Source organism: Cydia fagiglandana, chromosome 15 (assembly GCF_963556715.1).
Source record: "Cydia fagiglandana chromosome 15, ilCydFagi1.1, whole genome shotgun sequence".
NCBI lineage: Eukaryota > Metazoa > Arthropoda > Insecta > Lepidoptera > Tortricidae > Cydia > Cydia fagiglandana.
Window position 1 is genome coordinate 2392530 of NC_085946.1, and position 27696 is coordinate 2420225.

The 27696-nt window shown below is 49.1% G+C and overlaps 1 protein-coding gene across 1 annotated transcript; it reads right to left on the reverse strand.

Annotated features, from left to right (window-relative positions):
• Nucleotides 1-995: 995 nt before the first annotated feature.
• On the reverse strand, nucleotides 996-27389 carry LOC134671066 (uncharacterized). Its single transcript, XM_063528849.1, has 4 exons — nucleotides 27269-27389; nucleotides 3254-3442; nucleotides 2290-2448; nucleotides 996-1132 (listed from the first exon to the last, which is right to left on the reverse strand). The coding sequence occupies exons 1-4, from the start codon at nucleotides 27326-27328 to the stop codon at nucleotides 1061-1063; spliced, it is 480 nt and encodes a 159-aa protein (XP_063384919.1). The 5' UTR covers nucleotides 27329-27389; the 3' UTR covers nucleotides 996-1060.
• Between the last annotated feature and the right edge of the window lie 307 nt (nucleotides 27390-27696).

Below are 27696 nucleotides of genomic sequence, written 5' to 3' on the forward strand. Positions count from 1 at the left end.
ACAGATTTTTAGACTAACTGCCGTATTCGAACTTCAAGATGTTCACAAGAGACGACACGTACTAGATCCATTCTAGATACGTTATAGTTTAGATTCAACTAGTTCTCTTTTGCAGCGCAATTCGGGCAACCAATGTCACTTTTACGTTAGATAGCGTAAGGTATCTATTAGATGTGAATTGGATCTCTAAGTCATATCCTGTGGAAATCGTTCAAGAGTATCTCCAGAATCGCGCAAATGTCAAATTTGACAGGTTAGATCTTAAACATATCGTTATCGTATCTTGGTGATGTCTAAAAGATATCTAATAGATGCCTATTTCAAAATCCGACTCGGGCCCTTAGTACCGCTCAGGCGATGAGTTGTCAAGTTGTCACGATGTATCATGAAGCCTCGTAAACAATAGCTGCCGCTCTGCTGATTAATTGAGGAACGGTAGATGATAGTGATAGACCTAAATTACAAAGAAAGACAAGTCAAGTAAATAAAAAGAACGAATTTTATTAAAATTTATTTTAATTTTAAATCCAAATAAACCAGAAAAAGTATAAACATATTTGCTAGAATTTCCGTTTCTGATTCGCCCTTGAGAGTGTTAAATAGGACATAATATTAAAAATATGACACCAACATTAGGTATATCAATCTCGATGCATTTCACCTCACTACAATAATAGTACATAGAGTTATTTCTCTTAAAAACTTTAAATACAAAAGCGTCTCAAGTGTTTTAGTATTTTAATAGCTCTTATTCTTTTTTTTTTGCTTGTTCTTTGTGTTAAAAAAAAGGATTTAATAATTTCAAATACCGCTAGTGATGGTGTTCATAAATTTAGAGTATGATACATAGGTATCTAAAAACTTAACTCAGCCGGTCGCCTAGGTTATTGTTTAATGGTATTTGTGAAAGACAACTTATTTTAGAATAACTTGTAATTGGAGTTTTTGGGTATTCAATTATTCTTAGGGACTAATTCTATTGGTAGGTATAATCATAATAATGAACTTCTTAAAAACCATCCGAACTAAGCGGTAGAAGGGTAAAGAATTCTCATTCTTCTTAGTTTTCATTTTCTTGGGGGCATGTTTTGATGTGACGTATAAGATTGTAAGCAAACACAGTAGCTGTTATCTAAAAAGAGAAAAAAACACATATTAAACAGGTAGGTTTTTTTTTTATTTCGGGGCCCAGCGTCAGCTGCTGCTGCTGTCGGCTGCCAGGGTCTCCTAGCCTCCCCAAGTGACCCGTGGCAAAATACTGGGACAACGCTAGTCCATCCCCTGGGCCTTACTGAAAACAGCGTCGTCGTGATGGTATGTGGCATGTAGCTCTGATTGCTGACATCTAACTGTGTGAGGAGGTGAGGACCATTTAGCGCAACTTTTCATTTTGTGTAATTATTCTTAGTTTTAAGGTTATGTTATTGTTGGTGCTATAAATGATTTCTTCTTCTTCTAGTCATTCACCCGACTGACTTGAAACAATTCGATTTGTCACAAGTTAATTTTATAGGGGGGACTGGGGACACTTCAATTCAATTTAAAATAGATTTAAAATAGCAATTTCTTACTCTACTATGTAGACAGACATTATAGCCAGGACGGTTTTTTTTTATTTAATTGGCAATTAATCAGAGTTTTCTCCGTCAGTCTTCAGACTTTTTCGCGAAATATTCTAAATTCAATCGATCGATCTAACAAATTGTAAATTAAAAAAAACACAGCATTGTAATGAAAATTGCATGCAAGTACTTGCACTGTCTAAATAATTGTTTTTTAAAGAGTTCAAACCTCCAACAAGTACAAAATTGCATGCAAGTACTTGCATTGTCTAAAGAATTGTTTTTTATAGAGTTCAAACCTCCAACAAGTACAAAATTGCATGCAAGTACTTGCACTGTCTAAATAATTGTTTTTTAAAGAGTTCAAACCTCCAACAAGTACAAAATTGCATGCAAGTACTTGCACTGTCTAAAGAATTGTTTTTTAAAGAGTTCAAACCTCCAACAAGTACAAAATTGCATGCAAGTACATGCATTACCAGTGGCGGCGCGTCCATAAAAGCCGATTCCTACCGGCTTGCCTGTTTTTGGATGTTTGAGCAGAGTTGTAAAGGAAATATGTAAGCCAAATTAGCCCCGGGTTGCCTATGGATATGTTTGACGCGCCGCCACTGCTGTCTAAAGAATTGTTTTTTATAGAGTTCAAACCTCCAACAAGTACAAAATTGCATGCAAGTACTTGCACTAACTATCTTAAGAAATGTTTTTTTAAGTAAAGAGTTCAAACCTCCGCAGCAGCCATACCGGCCATAAAGGCTGTGAAGATCATCTGGAACTTTTCGGGTCCATTGTTCGAGTCGTGTTTGATAAACCATTCCTTCTTGATGAACACTAGGAGCACGCACGCTACCTTGGCTCCCAGCAGGGCAATCAGTAGGGCTTTAAACTGGAATTAAAAGATTTAAATAAATATTATGACTATTATGAGCAGCGATCGGACAATTTATCACAAAAATAAATATGGTATGGAACATGATGCATTTTTTTAATAATTTTGAACTGCAGTTTTTGAGTATAATCTGGAAATTTTATAAAGATACTGTGTACATAATATGAGATTAATAAATCTTGTCCTATTTTGAGACATAAATGATTTTTGATGGTTTTGCGATGATTTGTCCGATCACTGATTATGAGCCAAACTTTACAAATATTTACGGGACATGTCTGCCACATGCACCCTGAAATGAAAGGTGGGCCAAAATGGTTACCGAATGAGACCCAACGGAACACCATATGGCGCAGGCCGGGGTTCGGGCAGACCGAAAAGGAGATGGCAGGACGATTTGGATGCATTTTATCCGGATTAGCGGGAACGTACAAACGATAGGGTTGGGTGAAGGAAAGGAGGGGAGGCCTTTGCCCAGCAGTGGGATACTAAACTAGGCTAGTAAAAAAAGATAAAGAAATTTCTTTACAAGGATCGACCTAGTTCCAATGTTAGCTCAAAAGCTGGAAATACTCCACCGACAAGAGAATAACTCTTAAGTTAATGATGATGAGGATCTTTCAGTTTGCACATATCCACCTTGAAAGGTGTATAGTCGGAGAGAGAAGAGTCGTGGAATGCATTGGGCCCCGTACATTCGACTCTTTTCTTTCCGCACAATCTCTATCGAAATCGTTAACTTTTGTAGTGTCCACAGAGAAGACCGGTTTCCCCTGTTATCCATTCAAACATTGACACTCACAATGATCAGAATAAACACTTTCTGTTTGATAGCGCCATAGATCCCCAGGGCGGCAACGCCACCCGCCAGCAGCCCAGCGAGCATCAGTGCGACGGCCATCCATTTGCTGGTATGTCCGAATATGTCCCATATCACCTTCACCTTCACATACCAGAATAGGCCCACGGCGAACACTGCTACGCCGAAAAGCTTAAAACAGAAATACGATTACTTCAACACACGTACTATATAGACACTGACGGCTCGATTCGGAAAATGAATAAGAGATGCACTAGATATGAAATAGTAAAGATATGTGACGTTCCACGGCAAAAGGTACCTTATGGCGGCTGGCTCCGCGATTCGGGAAATTAATTAGCGATTCACTAGATATGAAATAGTAAAGTTATGTGACGTTCCACGTCAAAAGGTACCTTATGGTGGCTGGTGCTTACGTCGCATAGCGCCGCAATAATATTGGAGCGACGTTACTTAATAATCGTAAGCGCCAACCGCCATAAAGTACCTTTATCCGTGGGACGTCACATATCTTTACTATATCGTATCTAGTTAATCTCTAATTCACTTTCCGAATCGCGCCGTGAGTACCTACAGTGTCTAAAGGCTCCGTCGAGCGAGCGAGTATCGTCCATCGTGAGCGGGGCGCGCCGATTTTACATATAAAATGCTCACACCCCGCCCAGAAAACGCGCCTGTGTGACGGAACCTTAAGGGTACTTAGTGTAAATTTCATTTGATACCGTGACGTGACGTACGCGTCTTGCGTTGTCTCTTTTTGAATTTCCAAAATGTCCCGCTTGGCGCGCTGTTCAAACTCCCGTACAAAATGGATTCTGTATTATGAAGCGTTTACAAAGAATACGAGGCCACCACGCCACCAGTCACCACCCTGAAGTGCAATTTTATTTGTTTTTAGGGTTCCGTACCCAAAGGGTAAAACGGGACCCTATTACTAAGACTTCGCTGTCCGTCCGTCCGTCCGTCCGTCCGTCCGTCTGTCACCAGGCTGTATCTCACGAACCGTGATAGCTAGACAGTTGAAATTTTCACAGATGATGTATTTCTGTTGCCGCTATAACAACAAATACTAAAAGCAGAATAAAATAAAGATTTAAGTGGGGCTCCCATACAGCAAACGTGATTTTTGACCAAAGTTAAGCAACGTCGGGCGTGGTCAGTATTTGGATGGGTGACCGTTTTCTTTTTGCTTTTTTTTTCAGTTTTTTATGCTTTATGGTACGGAACCCTTCGTGCGCGAGTCCGACTCGCACTTGCCCGGTTTTTTATCAACTGCAACGTAGGTACATAGGTATGTATTTATGTACAGTCACCACACGGGATTGTTATGCCATTTAGGGTTCTTGCTAAATTGGAAATTCTATAGCGTAAGTATTGAACAACCAATTTAGCTAGGACCTTAAATAGCGCAAAAATAGCGGAGCGTGATGGTACATAGCTATATATGTATGTAATGGTTTGGAATTTTTAGAATTTTCTCGATGAATATTAGTTGCCTGTGAAGAAAAAAGTACAGTCAGCGATAAAAGCTTGTACCAAAAACTAAATTGTGGTCAAAAACTTATTTTATTTTATGATATATCTTCTATCAAGAGTAGAGTTAAGTATCGGAAACTTCCACGTGAAACCTGTATTGATTACCGATATTGCAATAATTTGGCAATAATTGCTTGCTTAAATTAGATCAAGTGATAATTGATTTTGAAATGATAAGAGGCTAGCTGTTATCAAACAGTAATAGCTTACAGTTTAATTAGGTATTCAATTCTGTTTCTATCCAAAAGATAAAAATATTGGTGAAGTTTATAAATAAGTTTAAAACATTGGCAATTTCAAAAATAGACTTTCATTATTAATGGAATCACGAGTGATTTCCAGAATTTTGAAAATAATGTGTAATGAAATCACAACTAGAAATTATGGTCCTTTACTTTCGGGAACAGAAGTTAGTGTAAATTTCGTTCGATAGCGTGGCGTGACGAACTCGTTGACGGTAAGTCTGATTTTGTATGGGATTTTGAACAGCGCGCTCAGCGGGAAGATCTGGAAACTCAAAATCCCATACAATACGAATAAGATTGACGCTAGGGGTACAGAAAATACTGCTTTTGTTTTTTTGAGTATAGGTGTCCCTTTATTGCCATATCATGTAGGTATATTATTAGCACTAGGGTAAGACCACCAGTGAATGAACACTTAAGCAATTATCCGAGTTTGAAAAATCATTGCTCAGCATTCATTAATAATTGGAATAATTAACTGCAATTTAATCAATCCTCATTTAATAAATAAGAAAGTAATTTCTGCGATTTTTAATTACTTTCATAGTTTTTGAGTTATACCAGAATTTACCAAAAACTACCCAAAAACCTAATGAATGAACATAAAAACTAGTGAATGAACACCGAAAAACCCAGTGAATGAACATTATTTAACTCTTTTTAATTAGCATAATAAAATCATTTTTATCACTAACACCGTTTCCGGCTCTATTTTAATAGGTATAGCGATAGCGTTTATATTTTTTATCCCTCCATATTGACTTCTAATCGATTAGAATGTAATAAAATGATGGTTATTCACAAATAACATAGGAACCCGTTACATAATTCATGGAAAAAATAAAATCAACCATTAAAACAAGAACCAACGTGCATATTTTGATGAAAAGGGGTTATGCTCACCAAATAATGCTTAAAATAATAAACTTGTCACTGCATTGTTCGTGGTTACACTGTTCATACATAGAATTAGTAGAAATCCAATAAATGAACAAGCCAAATTTTGTGTTGTTCATACATAGGCATGACAAATCCAGTAAATGGACTATAGAAATTTGGTTTGTTCCAATACTGGCTAAATGAATCAGAATCGTTTTCTATGCAGAATCACAAAAAACAAGCTCAATACGATTGCGTTTACATATACATGAAATCTACGCGACACCAGTAAATGAACACACTGTTCATTTACTGGTTTCAGAACATTTGATGAGCCAGTAATGGAACTATAAAAAATAAAGACTTAATTGCATAATACGCCGACAAAGTGTACATAAATAGAAGGTTCAACTCTTAATCTAACCAAATAACTAAACTTTGTACTGGTAAAGATTAAACAAGCACTTCATATGTTGCTCCAAACGTACACTGTTCTTATCTGGGATCTAATGTTTCCATACAAAACTTCAAATCCAGAAAAACGTAAACTTCAAATGCCAGTCACATCCTAACTGGTCGAAAATAAATTTATTACGGGTTGTGATTGCATAGAAAATAGAGTTGTTAATAAGAAAAAAAATAAGACAAGTGGAAGAAATTGCTGTATTTCTTATTTTAGACAAAAAACGTGATTTTGTTCATTCACTGGGGGGTGTTCATTCACTGGAGGGTTTACCCTATTAGCAATATTCTAGTATTTTTATCAGCATCAGTTTACATGGTAACATAACATTTATTGTGTTATGTTTTGTCACGTTTCGGAGGCCAAGATTCTCTTTGGATCGCTGAGCCGAAATAGTTAATAGTATGTTTTATATCTCTCGCTCGTTTTATACCCTCAAAATAGAAGATTTAACAACCTACCTACAAATATTGATTTCAATTTTACTTTTATATAGTTTTCATCCAGAAATTATAATTTAGGTATTTTGTAGGTATTACGCAGTACAGTCGACGTCAAAGATATGTTTACATTTCTGGTCTTATTAAAAAAAAAGTAATTTTCAGAAGTGTAAAAATATTTTTGACGTCGACTGTATGCTAGTTAAGTTCTTAAGAAGCGGCTAACACAAAATTGCAGTTTAAATTATTTTTTTACAGTTTCAATCAAAGGCAAATTCAAAATGAAAAAAGTCACTCGAAAACTAAACTATGTATATGTGACGTCCCACAGGCAAAGGTACCTTATGGCGGGTATGGAGTTATGCATACCCCAGTAATCTACAATAAATAAGCTATCGATAACACAAAAGATCAACCTTCTAAGTTGCGTAGTTACAGAGATATGATTTATTGAAAATAATGTTGTGAAATGAGCAACTTTACGATAGAGAAGTTTTAAGTTTAGCCGCCTAAAAAACTATGTTCCTGAAGTAAGTTACATAGTTGACTACAAATAATAATACCTTATATATCTGAGATTAAAAAAATGTTGCGACTTGTTCTGTAATGCAAATAGAAACCTTTGATATCGACTGATTTATGTGTATACTAACCAATCTCTTGAAAATAAAGTTTTATTTCATTTTCACGATTGATTGCAATTAGCTCTCAAGATTTAAATTGTATCTATTAGAAAACGACACTGAGAGACAGTTTAAGCAAAAAACAATACCGATTTAGAGGTGAAAATGTATTTTCTGACTTTTTCATATAAAATCAGAAAATTGAATATTTTTACTTTTAATGTAACACACAATCAATTTTTCTGAGCACATATGAAAGAAATTCTGTCATTCAAATGAAATAAATCCTAAAACCCCAACTAAATACTATATTTAACCCCTTATGCAACTTTAAACTTACATAACAATTACAGTATTTGCTCCATACATTTACGAAAAGGTACCTTATGGAAATAAATCTAATAATACATCACTACAAAACATCAATCACATTGAAGTTTATCTTTTAAGAATAGAAAATGGCTACAAATATAATGACCACCAAAAAATACTTTGGTACCTTAAATAAAAAAATCATGCTTACCAAAAAAAATTACTGAACACCAAAAAAATAAGCCCTAAAAATACAAAAGTACCACCATTTTAATTACGACTGCACTTCAAATTGTATTCAAATACCAAATATATTGAATGATCACCAAAAATCATTAATGATCACCAAATCTTGAAGACCAAATTAATGCGATATTTTCACCTAAATAAACCACTGTGATTACCAAAAAATTTATACATATTACCAAATAAAGTAAACTGATGCCAAAATTACTAGCCCCTCCCGCTCAACCCCCCGTAGCCCGCACCGCATACCTGATCCTAATCTACTTTTCTAGTAGCATTTCGTTATGCTGCTAGAAAAGTAAGTTAAATTGCTATCAGTTAAGTGGGTTAGGTTACGTTAGCACTGCGACCCTTACAGAAACGAAATGGTACTAGAAAGGTAGGTTAGGTTAAGTTTCAACTGCTACCCATACAGATACGAAATGCTACTAGAAAAGTGGGTTAGGTTAGGTTTGAACTGCGACCTTTACAGAAACGAAATGCTACTAGAAAAGTGGGTTAGGTTAGGTTCGAAGTGCGACCCTTTCAGAAAAGAAATGCTACTAGAAAAGTGGGTTAGGTTAGGTTTGAACTGCGACCCTTACAGAAAAGAAATGTTACTAGAAAAGTGGGTTAGGTTAGGTTAGGTTAGGTTAGGTTAGGTCCGGCAAATCCGGCAACCTGAAGGGCACCTGTGTGAGAGCTCTAAATAACGCTGCCGTCGTGATTAAGGATGCGTTCGAGTGTCTCGTGGAGCGCACCTCCTCGGAAGAGACGATGCGACTGCAGGCGCAAAACAACAGCCTCCGCATCCAGTTGACTGAGGTTATGGCTGAGGTGGCACAGCTGAGGGCGGACTTCCGGGAGCAATTCAGGAGAGTGTCCCCAGGCCCGTCTCAACGAACAGAGAAGACGCAGCCAGCCACCAGCTCCCGCAAAGGCGCGGCAGCGTCCTCCGACATGGAGGACATGATGCGCGCCATGACCGCGCAAGTGGGACTGGTGCTAGATGCGCGGCTGAGAGCTCTGGAGTTGGAGGGCAGGCTGCTGCCAGCACGACCGATGCGGCCCCCACTTGCTGCCGACTTGGGAAGCGGCGCCGAGCGGGACCCTCTCCTTACCCGAGAGCTGGAGACTGCTCCCGAGACGAAAGAACCCAAGGGGAAAAGGACAAAGAAGACACCGGTAACGGCGACTGCTGGCTCTAGTGGCAAAAAAGTCATAGATGCCACGAAAAAGCCACAGCCTGCTCCAGCTTCACAACCAAGAGCGAAGAAGACCGCAAAAACGCCTGCGAAGAAAAAACGCGGGACTGGGACCCAGTCGGCAAACGAGGTGTCCACACCCCGCTCGCTGCCACCTGCCCCCGCTACCATGAAAGAGGGCTGGAACGTGGTGGCGAGAAAGGGAAAGAAACGGAGGACTGCCCAGAGTGCTGCCCCACCGCAGCCAACAGAAAAGGCGAAAGCCAAAAAGCTTAAGCCTCCACGAACGGCGGCCGTCGTACTCACCCTACAACCGGAAGCTCTACAGAAAGGTGTTACGTACAAAGAGGTGATCGCCGAGGCTCGTACCAAGGTCCAACTAACGGACATGGACATCCCTGGCGGATTGCGCTTCCGCCGGGCGGCCACTGGAGCGTGCATTCTCGAGGTCCCTGGATTATCTAGTGGAGATAAAGCCGACAAACTGGCTGAGGCGATCCAGCAGCAGATCAGCTTGGAGAAGGTACGGGTGTCCAGGCCCTCAAAAACCGTCGACATCCGCGTCACTGGCCTGGACGAGTCAGTCACAAAAGAGGAGGTGGTCGCTGCTGTGGCAAAAACCGGAGGATGTGCCGTGGACATGGTGAAGGCCGGAGAAGTACGCCAGGGATTCTCTGGGCTGGGTACTGTGTGGGTACAATGCCCCATATTGGCCGCAAAAAAGGTCGTGGCCGGGGGTCGTCTATTGGTAGGATGGGTCTCTGCGCAGGTCAAGCTGTTGGAGCAGAGGCCACTTCGTTGCTTCCGGTGTCTCGCCAATGGACACGTGAGAGCGCAATGTCAGACGGAAACTGACCGGTCCCAAAGCTGCTTCCAGTGCGGCAAAGACGGTCACAAAGCGGCTCAATGCACCGCCCCACCGCACTGTGTTGTATGCGCGGCGGCCGGGAAGCCGTCTGGGCACAGGCTAAGCAGCAAGGCGTGCACTGCACCCAAAACTGCTGGGAAAATCAGGAAGACCAAAGCTGCCGATGGCCCCCGGGCCCCCTCGCAGTCGGTCGAATCGCCGGCCATGGAACAGGCCGCGACGCAACAGGAGGAAGAACCGATGGTCGCCGGGTAAATGGCCACTGTCGAATTTCTGCAGGGAAACATCAACCACTGCGCCAAGGCTCAGGATCTCCTCTACCAGAGCATGGCGCAGTGGTCGATTCACATCGCCGTAGTAGCAGAGCCCTATAAAGTGCCTGTCAGAGACGACTGGGCCGGGGATCTTGACGAAACTGTGGCAATAACTACGCGGAGCGCTGCTGGCTCCAGTCCGTTTAAAAGCGTAACGAGGGGCCACGGTTTCGTTGCGGTGGTCTGCGGAGATTTGGTGGTGGTCGGCATATACTTCTCCCCGAACGTTAGCCTGGCCGAGTTTGAGAGATTCCTCGTGGAGGTTGGTGCTCTCGTTGGTCGGCTGCACCCCATGCCGGTCATCGTGGCTGGCGACTTTAACGCGAAGCATGCAGCGTGGGGATCCTCAGTGTCAGATCCGCGGGGACAAACTCTTTTGGAGTGGGCAATTGCCGCCAACCTAGTTGTCGTGAACCGTGGGACGGCAAACACATGCGTGCGCCAACAGGGCGGCTCCATTGTAGACATCACGTTTGCGAACGCCGCCCTGGCCAACCGTATTCATGGATGGGAGGTCCTGGTGGGCGTCGAGACCCTATCGGATCACCGTTACATTCGGTTTGGAGTTTCTACGCTCCCTAGGCCCCCTCTCCCTAGTCGGAGTGACCTGGTCGAGAGCGGCCCGCGTTGGGTACTCAAAAAACTCGACCGGGAAGCCCTAGAGCTGGCGGCCATGGTGCAAGCATGGCCAATGGTACCGGAGGAGGTGGTCGATGTCGAGGCGGAAGCCACATGGTTCCGCAACTGCATGACGGAGGTCTGCGACGCGGCCATGCCTCGAGTCAAGGCCTTCTCTCCACGGCGCTCCGTGTACTGGTGGTCTCCAGATCTTGCGCAGTTGCGCGAGGAGTGTGTGCTCACGAGACGCCGGTACACGCGACAGCGAGGTCGGCGGCAGAGAGACGAGCGTACAGAAGCGGCTCTATACGCAAAATATAAGGAGGCAAAAGTGGCACTAAAAGCCGCCATTGCACGAGCCATCGACCGGTCACGCGAGGAGTTTCTGGAGACTCTGAATAGGGATCCATGGGGGAGGCCGTACAAGCTTGTTAGGCAAAAGCTTCGACCTTGGGCGCCCCCGCTGACGCAGAGTCTCCAGCCTCAGTTGCTGGACGACGTAGTCGAGACTCTGTTTCCGCACAGGCCTCCACAACGTCCACCGCCTATGGCTCAGCCCAGGGCCGCTGAGAGGCAGCGGGAAGAGGAAGCAGAGACGCCACCTGTGACCGAGGAAGAGCTAGGAGCGGCGGTCCTAAGGCTGCGGGCTAAAAATACAGCACCTGGGTTGGACGGGATCCCAGGTCGAGCCTGGGTGTTAGCCATGGAGGCCCTCGAGCCACGGTTGCGTCGGCTTTTCAGCACATGTCTGGAGCAAGGCCGCATTCCTGACGCCTGGAAAGTCGGTCGGCTGGTTCTGTTGCGGAAGGAGGGTCGTCCTGCGGAATCACCGTCGGCCTACCGGCCCATCGTGTTGCTGGATGAGGTCGGCAAACTCTTTGAGCGGATCATTGCGAACCGCCTCACCAAGCACCTAGTAACGGAAGGGCCCGACCTGGCCGATTGCCAGTACGGATTCCGCAGGGGCCGCTCTACAGTCCATGCGATCCTGCGGTTGAAGGAATTGGCGGAAGAGGCAGTGTCCCAGGGTGAGGTCATCTTGGCAGTGTCGTTGGACATCGCCAACGCCTTTAACACCCTCCCCTGGGATTGCATCAACGAGGCGCTGCTGTACCACCAAGTGCCCCACCATCTTAGCCGCATAGTAAAGGCCTACCTGCTGCGGCGGTTCGTGGCCTTCCCCGGGCAGCATGAGTGGGGGCGTCGGGAAATGGTGTGCGGTGTTCCGCGGGGGTCGGTGCTGGGGCCACTCCTGTGGAACATCGGATACGATTGGGTGTTGAGGGGAGCACACCTGCCCGGGGTCAGCCTGGTGTGCTACGCCGACGACACACTTGTGACGGTGCGGGGCGCAACTCAAAGAGAGGCCGCCATCCTTGCTACGGCGGCAGTAGCCCAAGTGGTGGGCAAAATAAGACGGCTGGGGCTAGAGGTCGCCCTGCATAAATCCGAAGCCATCTGCTTCCACGGGCCCAGGAGGGCGCCCAGGCCCGGGGCACATATCGTTGTGGGGGGTGTCCAGATTGCGATCAACTCGACTATGCGCTATCTGGGCATCACGCTGGACAGCCGTTGGAATTTTGAGGCTCACTTCGAGCGGCTGGCACCAAAGCTGCTGGGGGCAGCCGGTGCGCTCGCGCGGTTGCTTCCGAACCTCGGCGGGCCGAAGAGTTCGTGCCGGAGGCTTTACTCGGGCGTTGTTCGCTCCATAGCCCTGTACGGAGCCCCAGTGTGGGCCGGCGGCCTCAGAAGGCAAAATATCACCAAGCTGCGCAAAGCGCAACGGGTGATGGCCACGAGGTCGATACGGGGCTATGGAACGATATCTGGCGAGGCCGCATGCGTGCTGGCCGGATCCCTGCCGTGGGATTTGGACGCGAGAGCCCTGGCGTCAGTTTTCTTCTGGCGTGAGGAGGCGCGGGCTCGGGGTTTCTGGCCGGCACCGCGCGAGATAGAGGCCAAACGAGAGGAGCTCTCTCGCCAGGCAATCGAGCACTGGGTGGACCGGCTAGAGACGCCAAGCGCGGGCGTGCGGACGATAGCAGCGATTCGGCCAGTGATGTCCGAGTGGCTGGAGCGCCCGCATGGTGCACTCACTTTCCGGCTCGTGCAGATTCTCTCGGGGCATGGCTGCTTCGGGAGGTATCTGCACAAAATCGCCGGAAGAGAGCCTACCGAGGAGTGCCATGAGTGCGGTGCAGATGTGGACACGGCAGAACACACTCTAGGGGTGTGCCCTAGGTGGGGGCCGGAGCGCGAAAATTTGATAGCCATTGTGGGGCCGGATCTGTCGCTGCCGGCTGTGGTCAAATCCATGGTCGACAGTGACCGATCCTGGCAGGCGGTAGCAAACTTCTGTGAGCGCACTATGGCACAGAAGGAAACGGCGGAACGGGCCAGAGAGGTCGACCCCATGGCCGACCAACGGCGCCGCAAGCGTGCTCGACGCAGACGGGTCGCACAAGACCGCCGTCTGCCTCCATAGGGGACCTTAGGATGACAGGCATGGGGACGCCTGTCATCCGACTCACACGTCGTCCCTGAGTCGGTGGCCGCACCGGATTCGGCCCAGAGAGCACGAGGCCAACAGGGGCCTCCAAAGGCGGTGTCTGCGTAGCGGACTGGCGCTGGTGGTGCTGTGGAAGTCAAGCGCGAGCGTACCTGCAGCTCACCGCTACAGCACAACGGCGGCAGACGGAGGGGTTGTTTTAGTGGGTAGACTCGGGGTCTCATGAGCCCATGACGAGGAGTCCCACATAGCCACCCGGGATAGTTCCCGGGCCCGGGTGGTATGCGTAACGCATTTTTTCCCCTCCTAAAAAAAAAAAAAAAAAGGTCCGGCAAATCCGGGGTGCGGGATTGGTAGGCCTCCTCGTGGTGCACCCTGGGAGGGGGAGGATAGCCGCTCAGTTGCGCGCTTGCTATTCTCCCCCTGCGAACTACCAGTCACAGAGTGGTTATGGCAGTTGAGTCTTCTCCTGCGTTGGCTTTAGTGCCGTGTTGTTGTGGATGGCTGCTCCCGAGATGCCTCAGCTAATCTGAGGTGTCAGGGGATGCAGCCGTCTTGGACGTGGTGCGTTTGCATCGTTTGTTGTCGGGGCCCGGTTCAGGGCCAGCGGCCGCTTGGTGGCGTGGGATGGCGAGCCTTCAAGGCTTGCGGCGCGGCGGGTCTGGCGGTCACAGTCATGCGGCTGCTAGATGGGTTTCGGCCCCCCGTCGGGCAACCCGTAACCCGCACTGAGCGGGTCGGGGGCGCTGCTCATTGAGAGTAGCGCTGCGTGGAGAAAACCACTATAATAAATCCCCAATCCCAAGGTGAGCGGACCGTGCCGATGGGATGCATGGCTGGAGGGAGTCCAGTGCCAAGCGTGCGGGGGAGCTCACCCCCGAAAAAAGAGACGACGATGTGGAGCATTGGTAAAGTACAATGAAGGCTGATTGCGAAAAAAGTCCCCTGGCGGGTCTCCAAAAGGAGGAATCCCGTCCGCTCACTTCGGTGACCGGCTGCCCTCCGTATGCAGGGGTGGGCAACAATCGCCTCGTAGGCCGGCAGGTTGCCGGTCTCCGTGAACACAACCTTGGCGAAACGAATATGGACATTGATGCTACGTGGAATAAGGACTTGATCGAATGGGTGGTGAAGGACTGCGACCTGTTGTCGTACTCCAACACCAATGACCTTGGCGTGAACGCCTCCCGCGTCCAGTGCTCGAATGGTAATTTGGGCGCATTGAGACTGAGGGGTGGTGGTTCGCCGTCGCGAGAAGAAAAGTGTCGTTCTGACAGCGAATTGACCCCAAAAGATTCTAGAGCAGCCACGGCGGAGTTGCCAACTACGGTAACTCCTGCACAGGGTGAACTTTCGGAGCTCTCAACGAGTACAGGGTTACGGAGTCGACTGAGGAGCCGGAGATCGCTCCCAGACATCCGCGTGTCTTTAACCCGCTGTGACTCTCCAGCTCCGAAGAATAGCTGCACGCAGTCGCAGACTGCGTCAGTAAAAGAAAAAGAGACGGAAGCCTGTGGGGGTGAAAACGAGGTAAATGTAGAAGAGTCAGCTTTGATAGACTGGCACAGAGATGAGCGAATTGAGTCAGACTCGGCCATGAGCTGCGACTCACTGAGTGACAGTGGCCGACGGCTTTGGCGGAAACGCAATCTGAGCGGTTCTGGGTCGGAGTCAGACAGGACTGCCGAGGAAAAAAAGACGCAGCCCACATCAAAGCGGGGTCGTGGTCACGCCATAACCACTGGCAAGTACGCGGGTATGGCCAAGACCCGAGAAGATTACAAAGCGGCGAAGGAGCAATACCGTCTGCAAGAAGCGGAAAAGGCTGAGGCGGAGCTGGAAAACATGACCATCCGTATGCGGCCAACTGTGGAGCAAAGTGCGGCGTCTGGTACAGAGATAGAGAACCAGCTAATGTCGGACCTTAACAAGCAAGTTCTTGATAGCGTGGCCGTGGTTAAAAAAGTGGTAGCCACGTCCGGGAACTTAAAGGGCACCTACCAGCGGAAGCTAAAGGAAGCGGCCACTGCGATTACTGATTTCGCCCAAGTGATGCTAGAACGCACCACCACGGATGAGACCAAAATTCTACAGCGGACTGTCTCCCGTCTGCAAACACAAATAGCGGACCTTCAAAAGGAACATGAAGAACTCAGAAATGAGCTGCGACTCGCTAGAGCAGCCCCGTCCCCGTTGACACCGGCCTTGCAGCAGTCGCTTGTGGCACCATCTAACGTGTCCCAAGAGGAGGCCGAGCGCACGATGATGATAAATGTGGGCACAATGGTGAACGCCCGCCTGGAAGCCTTAGAGGACAGGCTCCTTCCAGCTAAGACTGTGCGGCCACCGCTGGCCGCAGACAAAACAAAAAAGATGGCCCAACCTGCATCTCAGAAGGACAACAGGAAGGCTGCAACACCTCGCCCAGCTCCGACGGTACAACCTACCGCTGGACCTAGTGGGCTAAATAAATCGAAGGCACCCAATGGTCTGCAACCATCTTCTGCTCCTGGGAATGAGGGGAAGAAAACGGCAGCAAAGAAGGGCAAGAAGAAGAAGGGAAAGACGGCTCAACCTGCGGAACCACCGCGCGAGCCTCGTCCATTACCGCCTGCTCCTGCTAACGTGGACGAGACCTGGACAAAGGTGGTTAAAAAGGGCATAAAAAAGAAGGCAACAAGTCCTCCAACGCAGCAAGCTGTCCCCAAGAAGGCACGTAAACTACGCCCTCCACGCTCAGCGGCGATTGTCCTTACGCTAAAGCCGGAAGCTGATGGAGGTAAAACTACCTACGGGGACATCCTTAAGGAGGCTAGATCTAAAATCGACCTAAAGGAACTACAGATCGAGGGAGTCCGGTTCAAAAGAGCAGTCACAGGGGCTACCATTATAGAGGTCCCCGGGGCAACAAGCAGCGAGAAAGCAGATGCTCTCGCTGATAAATTGAGGGAAAAATTAAATAATGAGGTTGTCCAAGTCTCCAGGCCTACAAAAACCGCTGAAGTCCGCATCTCAGGGCTGGACGACTCTGTCATGCCTGATGATGTGAGAAAAGCCGTAGTCAAAGTGAGTGAGTGCCACTTAGACCAAATAAAGTGTGGCGAAATCCGCCAGGACTTCTCAGGCCTAGGCTCCATTTGGGTCCGCTGCCCAATTACGGTGGTTAAAAAGTTGACAGACAGCGGTCGACTGATTGTTGGATGGGTATCGGCAAGGGTCCAACTGCTGGATAAAAAACCTTTGCGTTGTTTCCGTTGCCTTGAAGCAGGCCATGTTCGCGCGCAGTGTCAGGCTCAAGAGGACCGCAGTGACCTGTGCTACCGCTGCGGCCAGTCCGGCCATAAGGCTGCCACGTGCTCTGCCGCACCGCACTGCGCTGTTTGCGCGACGGCCAATAAGCCGGCAGGACACACAATTGGAAGCAAGATGTGCTCTGCTTCCAAAATCAATAAGAAGGGGAAGAAGAATGGCGATGGCTCCCGAGCCCCCTCGCAATCCGTCCACCAACCCGCGCCTGATGCGGCCGAGGGTGAGCAGGCAGCGCCAATGGAAACCACATAATAATGGCGTTAAAATTTGTGCAGGTGAATCTCAACCACTGCCTCGATGCTCAGGATCTCCTGTTTCAGAGCATGGCGCAGTGGTTGGCACATGTGGCTATCCTCTCCGAGCCATACCACATCCCCCAAAGGGACAATTGGGCTGGGGACCACGATGGCACGGCGGCGATTATAACTCAAACAGCTGCCGGCTCACCGCCCTTCGAAAAGGTGGAAAAAGGGAAGGGATTTGTGGCTGCACTTCTTGGTGGCATCACAGTCGTCAGTGTTTATTTCTCGCCCAACAGGAGTGTGGCTGAATTTGAAGCCTTTCTAGTAGAAGTAGGAGCGGTTATTGGTCGCTGTAATCCGCGTCCCGTGATTGTTGCGGGTGATTTTAACGCCAAGTCCGTCGTATGGGGATCCCCAGCAACGGATGTACGTGGGCGGGAACTCGTGGAGTGGGCAGTTGCGGCTGGTCTGGTGGCTGTCAATCGGGGTTCTGTCGACACATGTGTTCGAGAACAGGGTGGTTCCATCGTCGATGTAACCTTTGCTAATGCTGCCTTGGCCCGTCGTATTCAAGGTTGGGAGGTACTTGAGAGTGTAGAGTCCTTATCCGACCATCGTTACATACAGTTCAGGGTCTCCGCACTCCCAGGTACTCTGAGCGGTCCAATTAGTCAGTCAATGCCAAGTGACGGTCCAAGATGGGCACTAAAACGCCTAGACAGAGAGGCATTGGTTCTTGCTGCTGAGGTCCAGGCATGGAACCCGACTCCGGCGGATCCCATAGATGTAGACGAGGAGGCGAAATGGCTCGGCGAAGCAATGTCGAACATTTGCGATGCAGCGATGCCCCGAGCCAGGCCTCTTCCTCCTAAACGTCAGGTCTACTGGTGGTCTCCGGAGCTCGCGCAACTCCGAGAGTCATGTGTTGCGGCGAGACGCCTTTATAGTCATCAGCGAAGGCGCAGGCTCCGAGATCCTGCTCGGGAGACAGAACTATATGCAACATATAGAGAGCGTGCAAAAAGCCTGAAGATCGCTATAAAACAGGCAAAGGAGGGCTCATATCGGGAAATGCTCGATATGTTAAATAACGATCCTTGGGGGCGACCATATAAGATGGTCCGAAACAAACTTCGCCCTTGGGCTCCCCCCCTAACGCGAAGTCTCGAGCCGGATCTACTGCGAAATGTGGTGGAAGCGCTGTTTCCGGCCTGCGAGAACTTCGCACCGCCGGCAATGGCACCCCCCGCTGAAATTGAAGGTGACGAGGAGGAGATACCCGACGTGTCTGATGATGAACTTGGAGCAGCTGTGCTAAGACTTAAGGCCAAAAACAAAGCCCCTGGGCCTGACGGCATACCGGGTCGCGCCTGGGTCTTGGCCAGTAAGGCTCTGGAATCACGAATGCTGCAAATGTTCTCAGCTTGCTTTCATCAAGCCAGGTTTCCACGGCAGTGGAAGACAGGCAAGCTGGTTCTCATAAAAAAGGAAGGACGCCCGGCAAATTCTCCATCTGCCTACCGCCCAATAGTGCTGCTTGATGAGATTGCGAAGCTCCTGGAGCGCATAATAGCCAGCCGTCTCATCAAGCATCTCGCTCGTGTCGGACCTGATGTGGCAGATTGCCAGTTCGGTTTCCGCAGTGGCCGTTCAACAGTGGGCGCCATTCAGCGTGTTAAGGCTCTCGCTGACGAGGCGTTGTCCCGAGGTGAGGTAGTCTTGGCAGTGTCCCTGGACATTGCCAATGCCTTTAACTCGTTGCCTTGGGGCTGCGTTAAAGAGGCGCTGCGGTACCACCAGGTACCAGAATATCTAAGGCGGACAGTCGACGCGTACCTCTCGGACAGGTCCGTCACTTACCCGGGACGGGAAGAGTGGGCAAGATATCCAATGTCTTGCGGTGTTCCACAGGGGTCGGTCCTAGGGCCACTCTTGTGGAATATTGGATATGATTGGGTCCTGAGAGGCGCAAACCTGCGAGGCATAAACCTCACCTGTTACGCCGATGACACTTTGGTGACAGCTCGCGGGAAAACCTTTAGGGAGGCCGCCATACTGTCAACGGCAGGAGTTGCTCACGTCGTCGGTCGGATCAGGCGATTGGGACTAAAGGTGGCCCTACAAAAATCGGAAGCCTTATGCTTCCACGGGCCCCGCAACGCGCCACCGCCGGATGCGCATATAGTGGTGGGTGGAACCCGGATCGGCGTCGAGTCCACAATGAAATACCTGGGCCTCACACTCGACGGCCGGTGGAATTTCCGCGCCCACTTTCAGCGCCTGATGCCGAAGCTGCTGGGAGCAGCTGGCGCTCTAGGGCGTATACTCCCAAATACGGGGGGGCCCAAAGCGTCATGTCGACGGCTGTACATGGGGGTCGTCAGATCCATGGCCCTGTACGGAGCCCCAGTCTGGGCCGACATTTTAAAGAGAGAGGAGGTAGCACTACTAAGGGCGCCTCAGAGGGCAATTACAACTAGAGCCATAAGAGGGTACCGCTCGATCTCTTTCGAAGCGGTATGTGTGCTGGCAGGGACTTTACCATGGGATTTAGATGCGAGAGCCCTCGCAGCGGTTTACCGTTGGCGCGAGGAGGCGCATCACAATGGAGACTTGCCAGCACCGAGAGAAATTCTAGGACGACGAGACGCCATTCGACTGGAAATGGTGGAGGTTTGGGAGCAGAGGCTGGCGCACCCTAGCGCAGGCCGTCTGACTATTGAAGCGGTTCGCCCGGTTCTTAAAAAGTGGCTAGACCGGACACATGGCGCCTTAACTTTCCGACTGACTCAGATCCTCTCGGGACATGGATGTTTCGGGAGGTATCTTAAGGACAGAGCCAGAAGAGAAATAACTGCAATATGCCACCACTGCGACTGCCCGGAGGACACTGCCCAGCACACACTAGAAGTGTGCCCAGCCTGGGAAGAAGAGCGCCGCACTCTAAGCGCTGAAGTGGGACAAGACCTCTCGCTGCCCTCCGTGGTCCGAAACATGGTGGACAGCGACAGGTCGTGGAAGGCTGTGCTTGACTTCTGCGAGGCTGTCATGGTGCAGAAAGAGATGGCGGAGCGCGGCAGGGAAGACGATCCAGCTTCCCAGCCGATGCGTCGCAAGCGCGTGGGGCGGCGGCGGCTCGCATATGACCGCCGACTTCCCCCTTAAGGGTTCCTGTGGGCGATAGGCTCGGGGACGTCTGTCGCCTACACAAGGTCCCTGGGATGGCGAGCACGTCGTAATAATGGCGCGCAATTAGGGAGGTAGGGGGAAGATTAAATTTCATCCAGAGTTGTGTCCGGAGTCCGGACGGCCGCTGGCGAGGTTGCGGAAGAGTGCCGCAGTGTCCCTGTGACCTCGCCCTATAGCGTTGAGTCGGCCAAGAGGGGTTTTAGTGGGTATACCGTGGGCCTCATTAGCCTATACGGGAGTCCCACATAACCACCCAGGCCCATCCCCGCGCCTGGGTGGTATGCGTAACGCATTTCCCCTCTATAAAAAAAAAAAAAAAAAAAAGGTCCGGCAAATCCGGCAACCTAAACGGACAAGTCTGGGGCAAAATGAACCAGGCCTGCCGGGACATTTTGGCGGCCACTGACTGCCTGGCAGACCGAGAAGAAAGTGAGGAGTTGCGAGCCCTAAAGGCTGACAATAAGAGAATGCGGGAGCAACTTGCCCAATGCCAGGCGGAGATGAAGGCCCTTCGTAGGGCTTTCTCTGAGAGGGAGACCCAGCCCCTAGCACAGGCCCCGACGGCTCAATTCGACCAGTCCCCGACGGGCTTCGCTGAGGCCCTCAAGGAGGCCCTCAAGGAACTGAAGGAGGACCTGAAGCGGGATCTTACAATTACAATGGGAAATATGATCTCGGCCCGCACGGGCTACTCCCCTGAGCCGGTCCCCCGCCCCCCTCTCGCGGCGGATAGGAATAAGACGACTGCGAGCCAGCCCATACCCCAGCCGGAACTTCTCTCTGAGGTGCCCTCAAGGGCAGTGACACGTGCGCCGCCCACTAGGCAGCCTAAGGCCCCTGCGGCTCAGCCTTCGGCACCAGCGGCATCAGCGACCAAGAAGAGGGCTAACTCTGCTCCTAGGCAGAAAACGGTAAAGGAGCCCAGTGCCTCCCCACCGTCACAGCCGGCAACAACAACACAGCAGCCTGCTGAGTCTTGGACGCAGGTTGTCAAAAAGGGCAAATCTGGCAAATCCGCCAAGCCTTCTTCCCCCCCTGCCGCTCCGGCCCGGAAACCGGCACCTGCGGGCCCACGAAAGCTGGTTGTGCCCTCTACGGCTGCGATAGTGGTGGCTTTGAAGCCGGAGTCTGAGGCGACATACGCCTCAATCATGTCGAAGGCCACCACATCGGTGAATCTTGCTGATGTGGGTCTAGAACACGTCAAGGTCCGTAAAACAGCTGCTGGAGCCAGGATAATTGAGGGGTCCGGGTCGGACAATGGCAGGGCGGCTGACGAACTCTGCCGAAAAATCACGGATGTGATTGGAGAGGAAGCCCGAGTATATAGGCCCACTAAAATGGCGGACCTACGCATTTCGGGCCTAGATGAGGCAGCCACTCAGGAGGCGATCGCTGGAGCAATCGCCAAATTGGGCCAATGCTCGCTAAATGAAGTTAAGGTGGGATCTATTAGGGCCCAATATAATGGGACAGGGTCGGCGTTGGCACAATGCCCTATAACGGCAGCAAAAAGGGTCACCGCAGCGGGTCGACTTCTAATAGGTTGGTCCTCGGCCCTGGTAGTGGCGCTGGACCCAACACCAATGAGGTGCTTCAGGTGCATGGGCACGGGGCACACCAGAGCACTGTGCCCATCACCAGTAGATAGGAGCAGCCTCTGCTTCCGCTGTAGTAGACCGGACCACAGGATGGCGGACTGCAAGGCGGAGGCTGCCTTTTGTTCGGTGTGCCATGCGGCCAAACGTCCAGCGGGGCACATAATGGGGGGCTTTTCCTGTGCGCCCCCACCAGCAAAAGGCAAAGAGGCTCTTCTGAAGGCCCAAAGAACCTCCCCAATGCGTAACGCCGACCAACCGGCCTGTGAGGGACAAAATATGGACATGTAATGCCAGTACACCCACATCTGGACATTTTACAGTGTAATGTCAACCACTCCGCTCGTGCTCAAGATCTGCTCATGCAATTCACGGCGGAGTGGGGCATCTCCATAGCGGTGGTGGCAGAGCCATATTATGTTCCTCCCCAGGCAAACTGGGTAGGGGCCACAGACGGCAGGGTGGCCATGATGGTACCGGCGGTGGGTGACTTTCCGCTCCTTACGCCAATAGCCCGAGGCCGAGGATACGCAGCGGCAAAATGGGGTGAAACCGTAGTCGTAGCAAGCTACTTCTCCCCCAATAAACCGCTTCGCGATCTAGAGCGATTCCTGGAAGAGATCGGGAATATTGTGAGGAGAGCGAGCCCCAGCCAGGTGCTCGTATTGGGCGATTTTAACGCCAAAAGTGAGGCTTGGGGCTCGCCCCTCACAAACCCAAAGGGAGCTGCCCTAAGGGATTGGGCGGTGGCGACGGGCTTGGTTGTCCTGAACCAGGGCAACGCCAATACATGCGTGCGACGGCAGGGGGGGTCTATTGTTGACATATCGTTTGCGACCCCTGCCATTGCCGCGCGTATAACGGATTGGCGGGTCCTAGAGGAGGTGGAGACTCTGTCCGACCACCTCTATATACAAATGAGGGTCCACAATGCGCCGGTAGTCCCACTGATGCCCGGCCGAAGAAGAAATGGTTTCCCTAAGTGGACCATAACAAAGCTGGACCGCGAGATGGCGGACGAAGCTGCAATGGTTGAGGCATGGAATAACCCTCCTCCAATAGCGCTAGGAGTGGATGAACGTGCCTCACGCCTCCGCGAAAGTCTGCAATCAATATGTGATGCAGCAATGCCACGCGCCGGACGACCTACAGCAAGGAGGAGGGTGTACTGGTGGTCGGAGGAAATCGCGGCCCTCCGTATCACCAGTAATGCGTGCCGCCGCGCATTCAATCGATGTCGACGGAGGAGGCATACCGAGGAGGAGGAAGAGGCAGCGTACCAGGCCCTCAAAACGGCAAAAGAGGCTCTCAACCTGGCAATCGCCAAAAGAAAGGATGAGGCGAGAGAGGAATTCCTGGCCACTCTAGACCGGGATCCATGGGGGCGACCGTACAAGCTAGTACGCAACAAGATGAAACATGCCCCTCCCATGGACTCCCTGGAGCCGGAACTCCTTACGCGAGTAGTAGAGGGCCTCTTCCCGCCGGCGCCCGACTTTGCGCCGCCGGTAATGTCGGTCCCCTTGGCAGAACCGGTAGGTCAGATGGAGATCCCCGAGGTCTCCGATGAAGAGATGACGAGGGTAGACATCCGCCTAAGAGGATGTAAAAAGGCTCCTGGGCCTGACGGGGTACATGGGAAGGTCTTCCCTATCGTACTAAAGCATCTCGGAAATCGGATTAAGGAACTTTTCAATGATTGCCTAAAAGAGGGCCAATTTCCGAGATGCTGGAAAGAGGGTAGGCTATGCCTCCTCAGGAAGGAGGGCCGCCCGCCGGACAGTCCCTCCGGATATCGGCCTATAGTACTCCTGGACGAGGTCGGAAAGATGTTGGAACGCATCCTCGCTGGCCGCATTCTCCAACACCTCAGGAACACCGGCCCGAACATCAGTGACAGGCAGTTCGGGTTTCGGGCGGGGCTGTCCACGATGGACGCACTTTCCTCATTGAGGGAATTTAGTGAAGATGCGGCGGGAAGAGGAGAGGGTGTCGTGGCGGTGTCACTTGACATCGCCAATGCTTTCGGCACCCTCCCGTATACTGTGATTAAGGAGGCACTTCGGTACCACGAAGTGCCTTCATACCTGAGGAAAATCGTGGAGCACTACCTATCTGAAAGGGTAGTGCTTTACGAAATGAGAGGGGGCCGCCGCGAGCGCGACATGGCCTGCGGTGTTCCACAGGGGTCAGTCTTAGGACCTCTCCTGTGGAACATCGGCTATGACTGGGTCATAAGGGGGGCACAGCTTCCCCGCATGTCCACCATATGTTACGCGGACGACACAATGGTGGCTGTGCGGGGAAGAGAATTGGGGGAGACCCTGAGGAGGGCGGCGGTCGCCACAGAAATGACGATCGGCCGCATACGCCTGCTTGGGTTAAGGGTAGCCCTCCCGAAGACAGAGGCAATAGTCTTCGGAGGGAAGGGATGGTGTCTGCCCGCAAACTTGACGATCCAAGTGGATAGAGAACCTGTCCAGGTCAGGGCCAACATCAAATATCTTGGCCTGGTCCTGGACAGAAAGTGGGACTTCGGGGAGCATTTCATCCGACTTGCTCCCCGAATTGTGGGCGCGGCTTCCGCCCTAGGTAGGCTGCTGCCTAACGTGGGAGGACCGAGAGCCCCATGCCGCCGCCTCTTTGCGGGGGTTGTAAGAAGTATGGCCCTATACGGGGCCCCGATTTGGGCGGACCGGCTGTCGAGCGAAAACAAATCCCTGCTCCGGCGGCCGCAGAGGGTGGTGGCTCTTAGAATAATTAGGGGCTACTCAACAGTATCCCATGCGGCGGCGTGTCTCCTTGCATCCACTCCTCCGTGGGAGCTCGATGCCAAGGTCCTAGCAGAGAGATACGTGTTGAGGGCGGAGGCCAGGGCTCGAGGAGAGAACTTGGACCCAGAAGCGGCAGAGCGGGCAGACCGAGAGGCTAAGGACAGGCTCCGGGAGCTATGGGAAGCCGGCCTGGAGGACTCCCGCTATGGAACACGCACCATAGGGGCAGTCCTTCCTTACATAGAAAAGTGGTTGAAGAGGAAGCACGGGGCCCTTTCATATAGGGCAACGCAGGTAATGACCGGACACGGCTGCTTCGGTCATTACCTGCACAACATAAAGAGGGAATTAGGGCCCCAGTGTCACGAGTGCGGTGACCCTGATGAGTCGGCCCAACACACCTTAGAGGTCTGCAGTCGTTGGGATGAGGAGCGCCGTACTCTAACGGCAGCAATAAGGACGACAGATCTCTCGCTGCACAGCGTCGTTGCGGCTATGCTGGGCAGCGAGAGAAAATGGAAGGCGGTAATCTCCTTCTGCGAGGAGGTCATCTCGCAGAAGGAGGTAGCGGAGCGGGAGCGCGAAGACGCGGCCGACGCACACCCGCTCCGGCAGAGACGAAGAGGGAGAAGGCGCGCGCAGTACGCTGCGGTGAACCGCGTCCTCCCTCGGTAGGGCCAGTGGGTTGGGGCCCACATTGCACGGCCCTACACGTCTGAAGGAATCAGAAGCGTCCCTGATTCTCCCTTCCTTTGCTGCGGGTTCCCCGGCCTAATGCCGGGAAGAGACGGGGGGCATCGTGGAAGAATGAGTGCGCGAGCCCATGATGCCCCCATACAACGTCTGAGTGGGTGAGACGCCGGAGTGGGGTTTAGTGGGTGCCGAGAGAGTGAGTCCCATTCCCCACTCCGTCAAAAAAAAAAAAAAAAAAAAAAAAAAAAAAAAAAAAAAAAAAAAAAAAAAAAAAAAAAAAAAAAAAAAAAAAAAAAAAAAAAAAAAAAAAAAAAAAAAAAAAAAAAAAAAAAAACCTTTCGTGACCTTTACAGAAACGAAATGCTACTAGAAAAGTGGGTTAGGTTAGGTTTGAACTGCGGCCCTTACAGAAACGAAATGCTACTAGAAAAGTGGGTTAGGTTAGGTTAGAACTGCGAATGTTACAGAAATAAAATGCTACTAGAAAAAGGTGACGAAGTGGATTAGTTAATTTAATAGGATAACGATATATTATTAAACATTTTTAATTAAAATGTGGTTACAATTATGCTGGTCATTTACTATTTTTGGGTTTACAATGATTATTTTGGTGTCATTTTCTTTAATAGGATAGCAAGATGTAAAAATTTGGTTATCATTTCACATTAAAATGGGGTTTGAAATTTGGTAATCATTTACTATTTTTGGGTTAATAATGATTAATTTGGTGTCATTTCCTTTAAAAGGATAGTAAAATGTAATAAAATTGGTAATCATTTCACATTAAAATGGTGTTATAATTTTGGTGATCATTCATTATTTTAGGGTGGTAAAATAGATTTTTTTGGTATTAAATTTTATTAAATCTGGTGATCAGTTAAATAGCAGCCATAGAAAATATTAATTTACATTAAACTGCCACAAATTTAATTAGTTCTTCGTCATAATAATCTTAAAAAAGACCAATAATTTGTATGTAATGAAAAGGTGCCTTGTGGTTAAGTTACATGATGAGGCATGATGATGATGGAACAGTTAGGATAAACTAATAATATTTTGGGGTAAAGATGGTATAAATCGTCTATTTCTTATCAATAATATATTTTGGTTGCCATTGAAGACAAGCGGCATTGGGGTTCAATGACCTCAGATATTCCATAAGGTAATGCGTCGGGTATTGGCATTTTTCAGCAAACCAATGGCTGATTTATTGCATGCGACCAAACCAAATGAAGATTATACTAGTTAAGAAAGACTTGACGAGAGTAACTTTGGTATAATAGCAGGCTACTTGGATTTGTAATGTCGGTCGATGTAGGGTTATAATATTTGCTAGGCGCCCCAACCAGAACTGAAATTATCAAATTAGTTTTGCAGAATGCTAATACAGTTCTCTACCAAACTTTTTTTCCCGTATTGACTAGTTTTTTTGGGAATTTTCAATCTTTTTTCCATAAGGTACCTTTTCGACTAAACTCTGAGACGACATTACTAGGCTTATAACTAACTTATAACAAAAATAAAAACAGGTAAACAAACGTTACGCATTAAGGTTTCAGATCACACAATAAAAAAAAAATTGAGCATTTTTTCACCTCTTTACAAAACATTTCATATCTCCGAAACTAGAAACCCTCATAAGGTACCTTTTCCCGTGGAACGTCACATATTTGCGATGGCAGACTTAAGCAAAACCTTAAGGGTAAAGTTCGCTTGTAAAAAAAACACATTTTTTTTCGAATTGTATATTGTTACTTTTAATTCTATAGCAGTCTAATTTTGGTATAAAATAGCTAGTGATATAGCCGAGGGACTTGACTAGCAAAATCTTAAACAGAAGTATAATTTCAGAGTTATTCAGGGAAAACTTTAAAAGGCATGCAATCGCCAAATCATCCTCCATTTTTCACACGGCTGGGTTTACTCCCCCTCTTAAATATAAAAAAGTTACTTACCAAAATAATCACAGCGACAATCGTCAATATGGTCTTCGTCGAAGTGTGTTTGCATGCCATGTTGAGTTATTTTTGCTCCTGAAGTGGGCGACTACTTCAGCTGAAATAAGTTTTCAGACTGAAACTGTACCTGTATGGTAATGCACCTAGCTTCATCAGCCTTTAATATCCACTCATTAATACTTTGAACTCATTTTTAAACCAATCACTAGTTATAGGTAGTTATAGGTACCTACAAGGGAATCTAAAATCAAGTAGGTAAAACTAACTGTTTCTGTTTAGCCCAATGGTTGACTGGTAGAGAACTAGAGAATGCCTCAAGGCGTTAAGTCCGCCAATTGTACTCTTTTTTGTAAATTTGTGCAATAAAGTTTAATAAATAAATAAGTACCTACGTACATATACCTACTGTAGAGTTGCCACACTCG

Coding starts and splice junctions, on each gene's coding strand:
- LOC134671066 (XM_063528849.1), bottom strand. CDS start 27,328: ATGGCATGCAAACACACTTCGACGAAGACCATATTGACGATTGTCGCT. Junction 3,443..27,268: donor TTGTCGCTGTGATTATTTTG/GTAAGTAACTTT, acceptor TTCTGTTTTAAG/CTTTTCGGCGTAGCAGTGTT. Junction 2,449..3,253: donor AAGTGTTTATTCTGATCATT/GTGAGTGTCAAT, acceptor TTTTAATTCCAG/TTTAAAGCCCTACTGATTGC.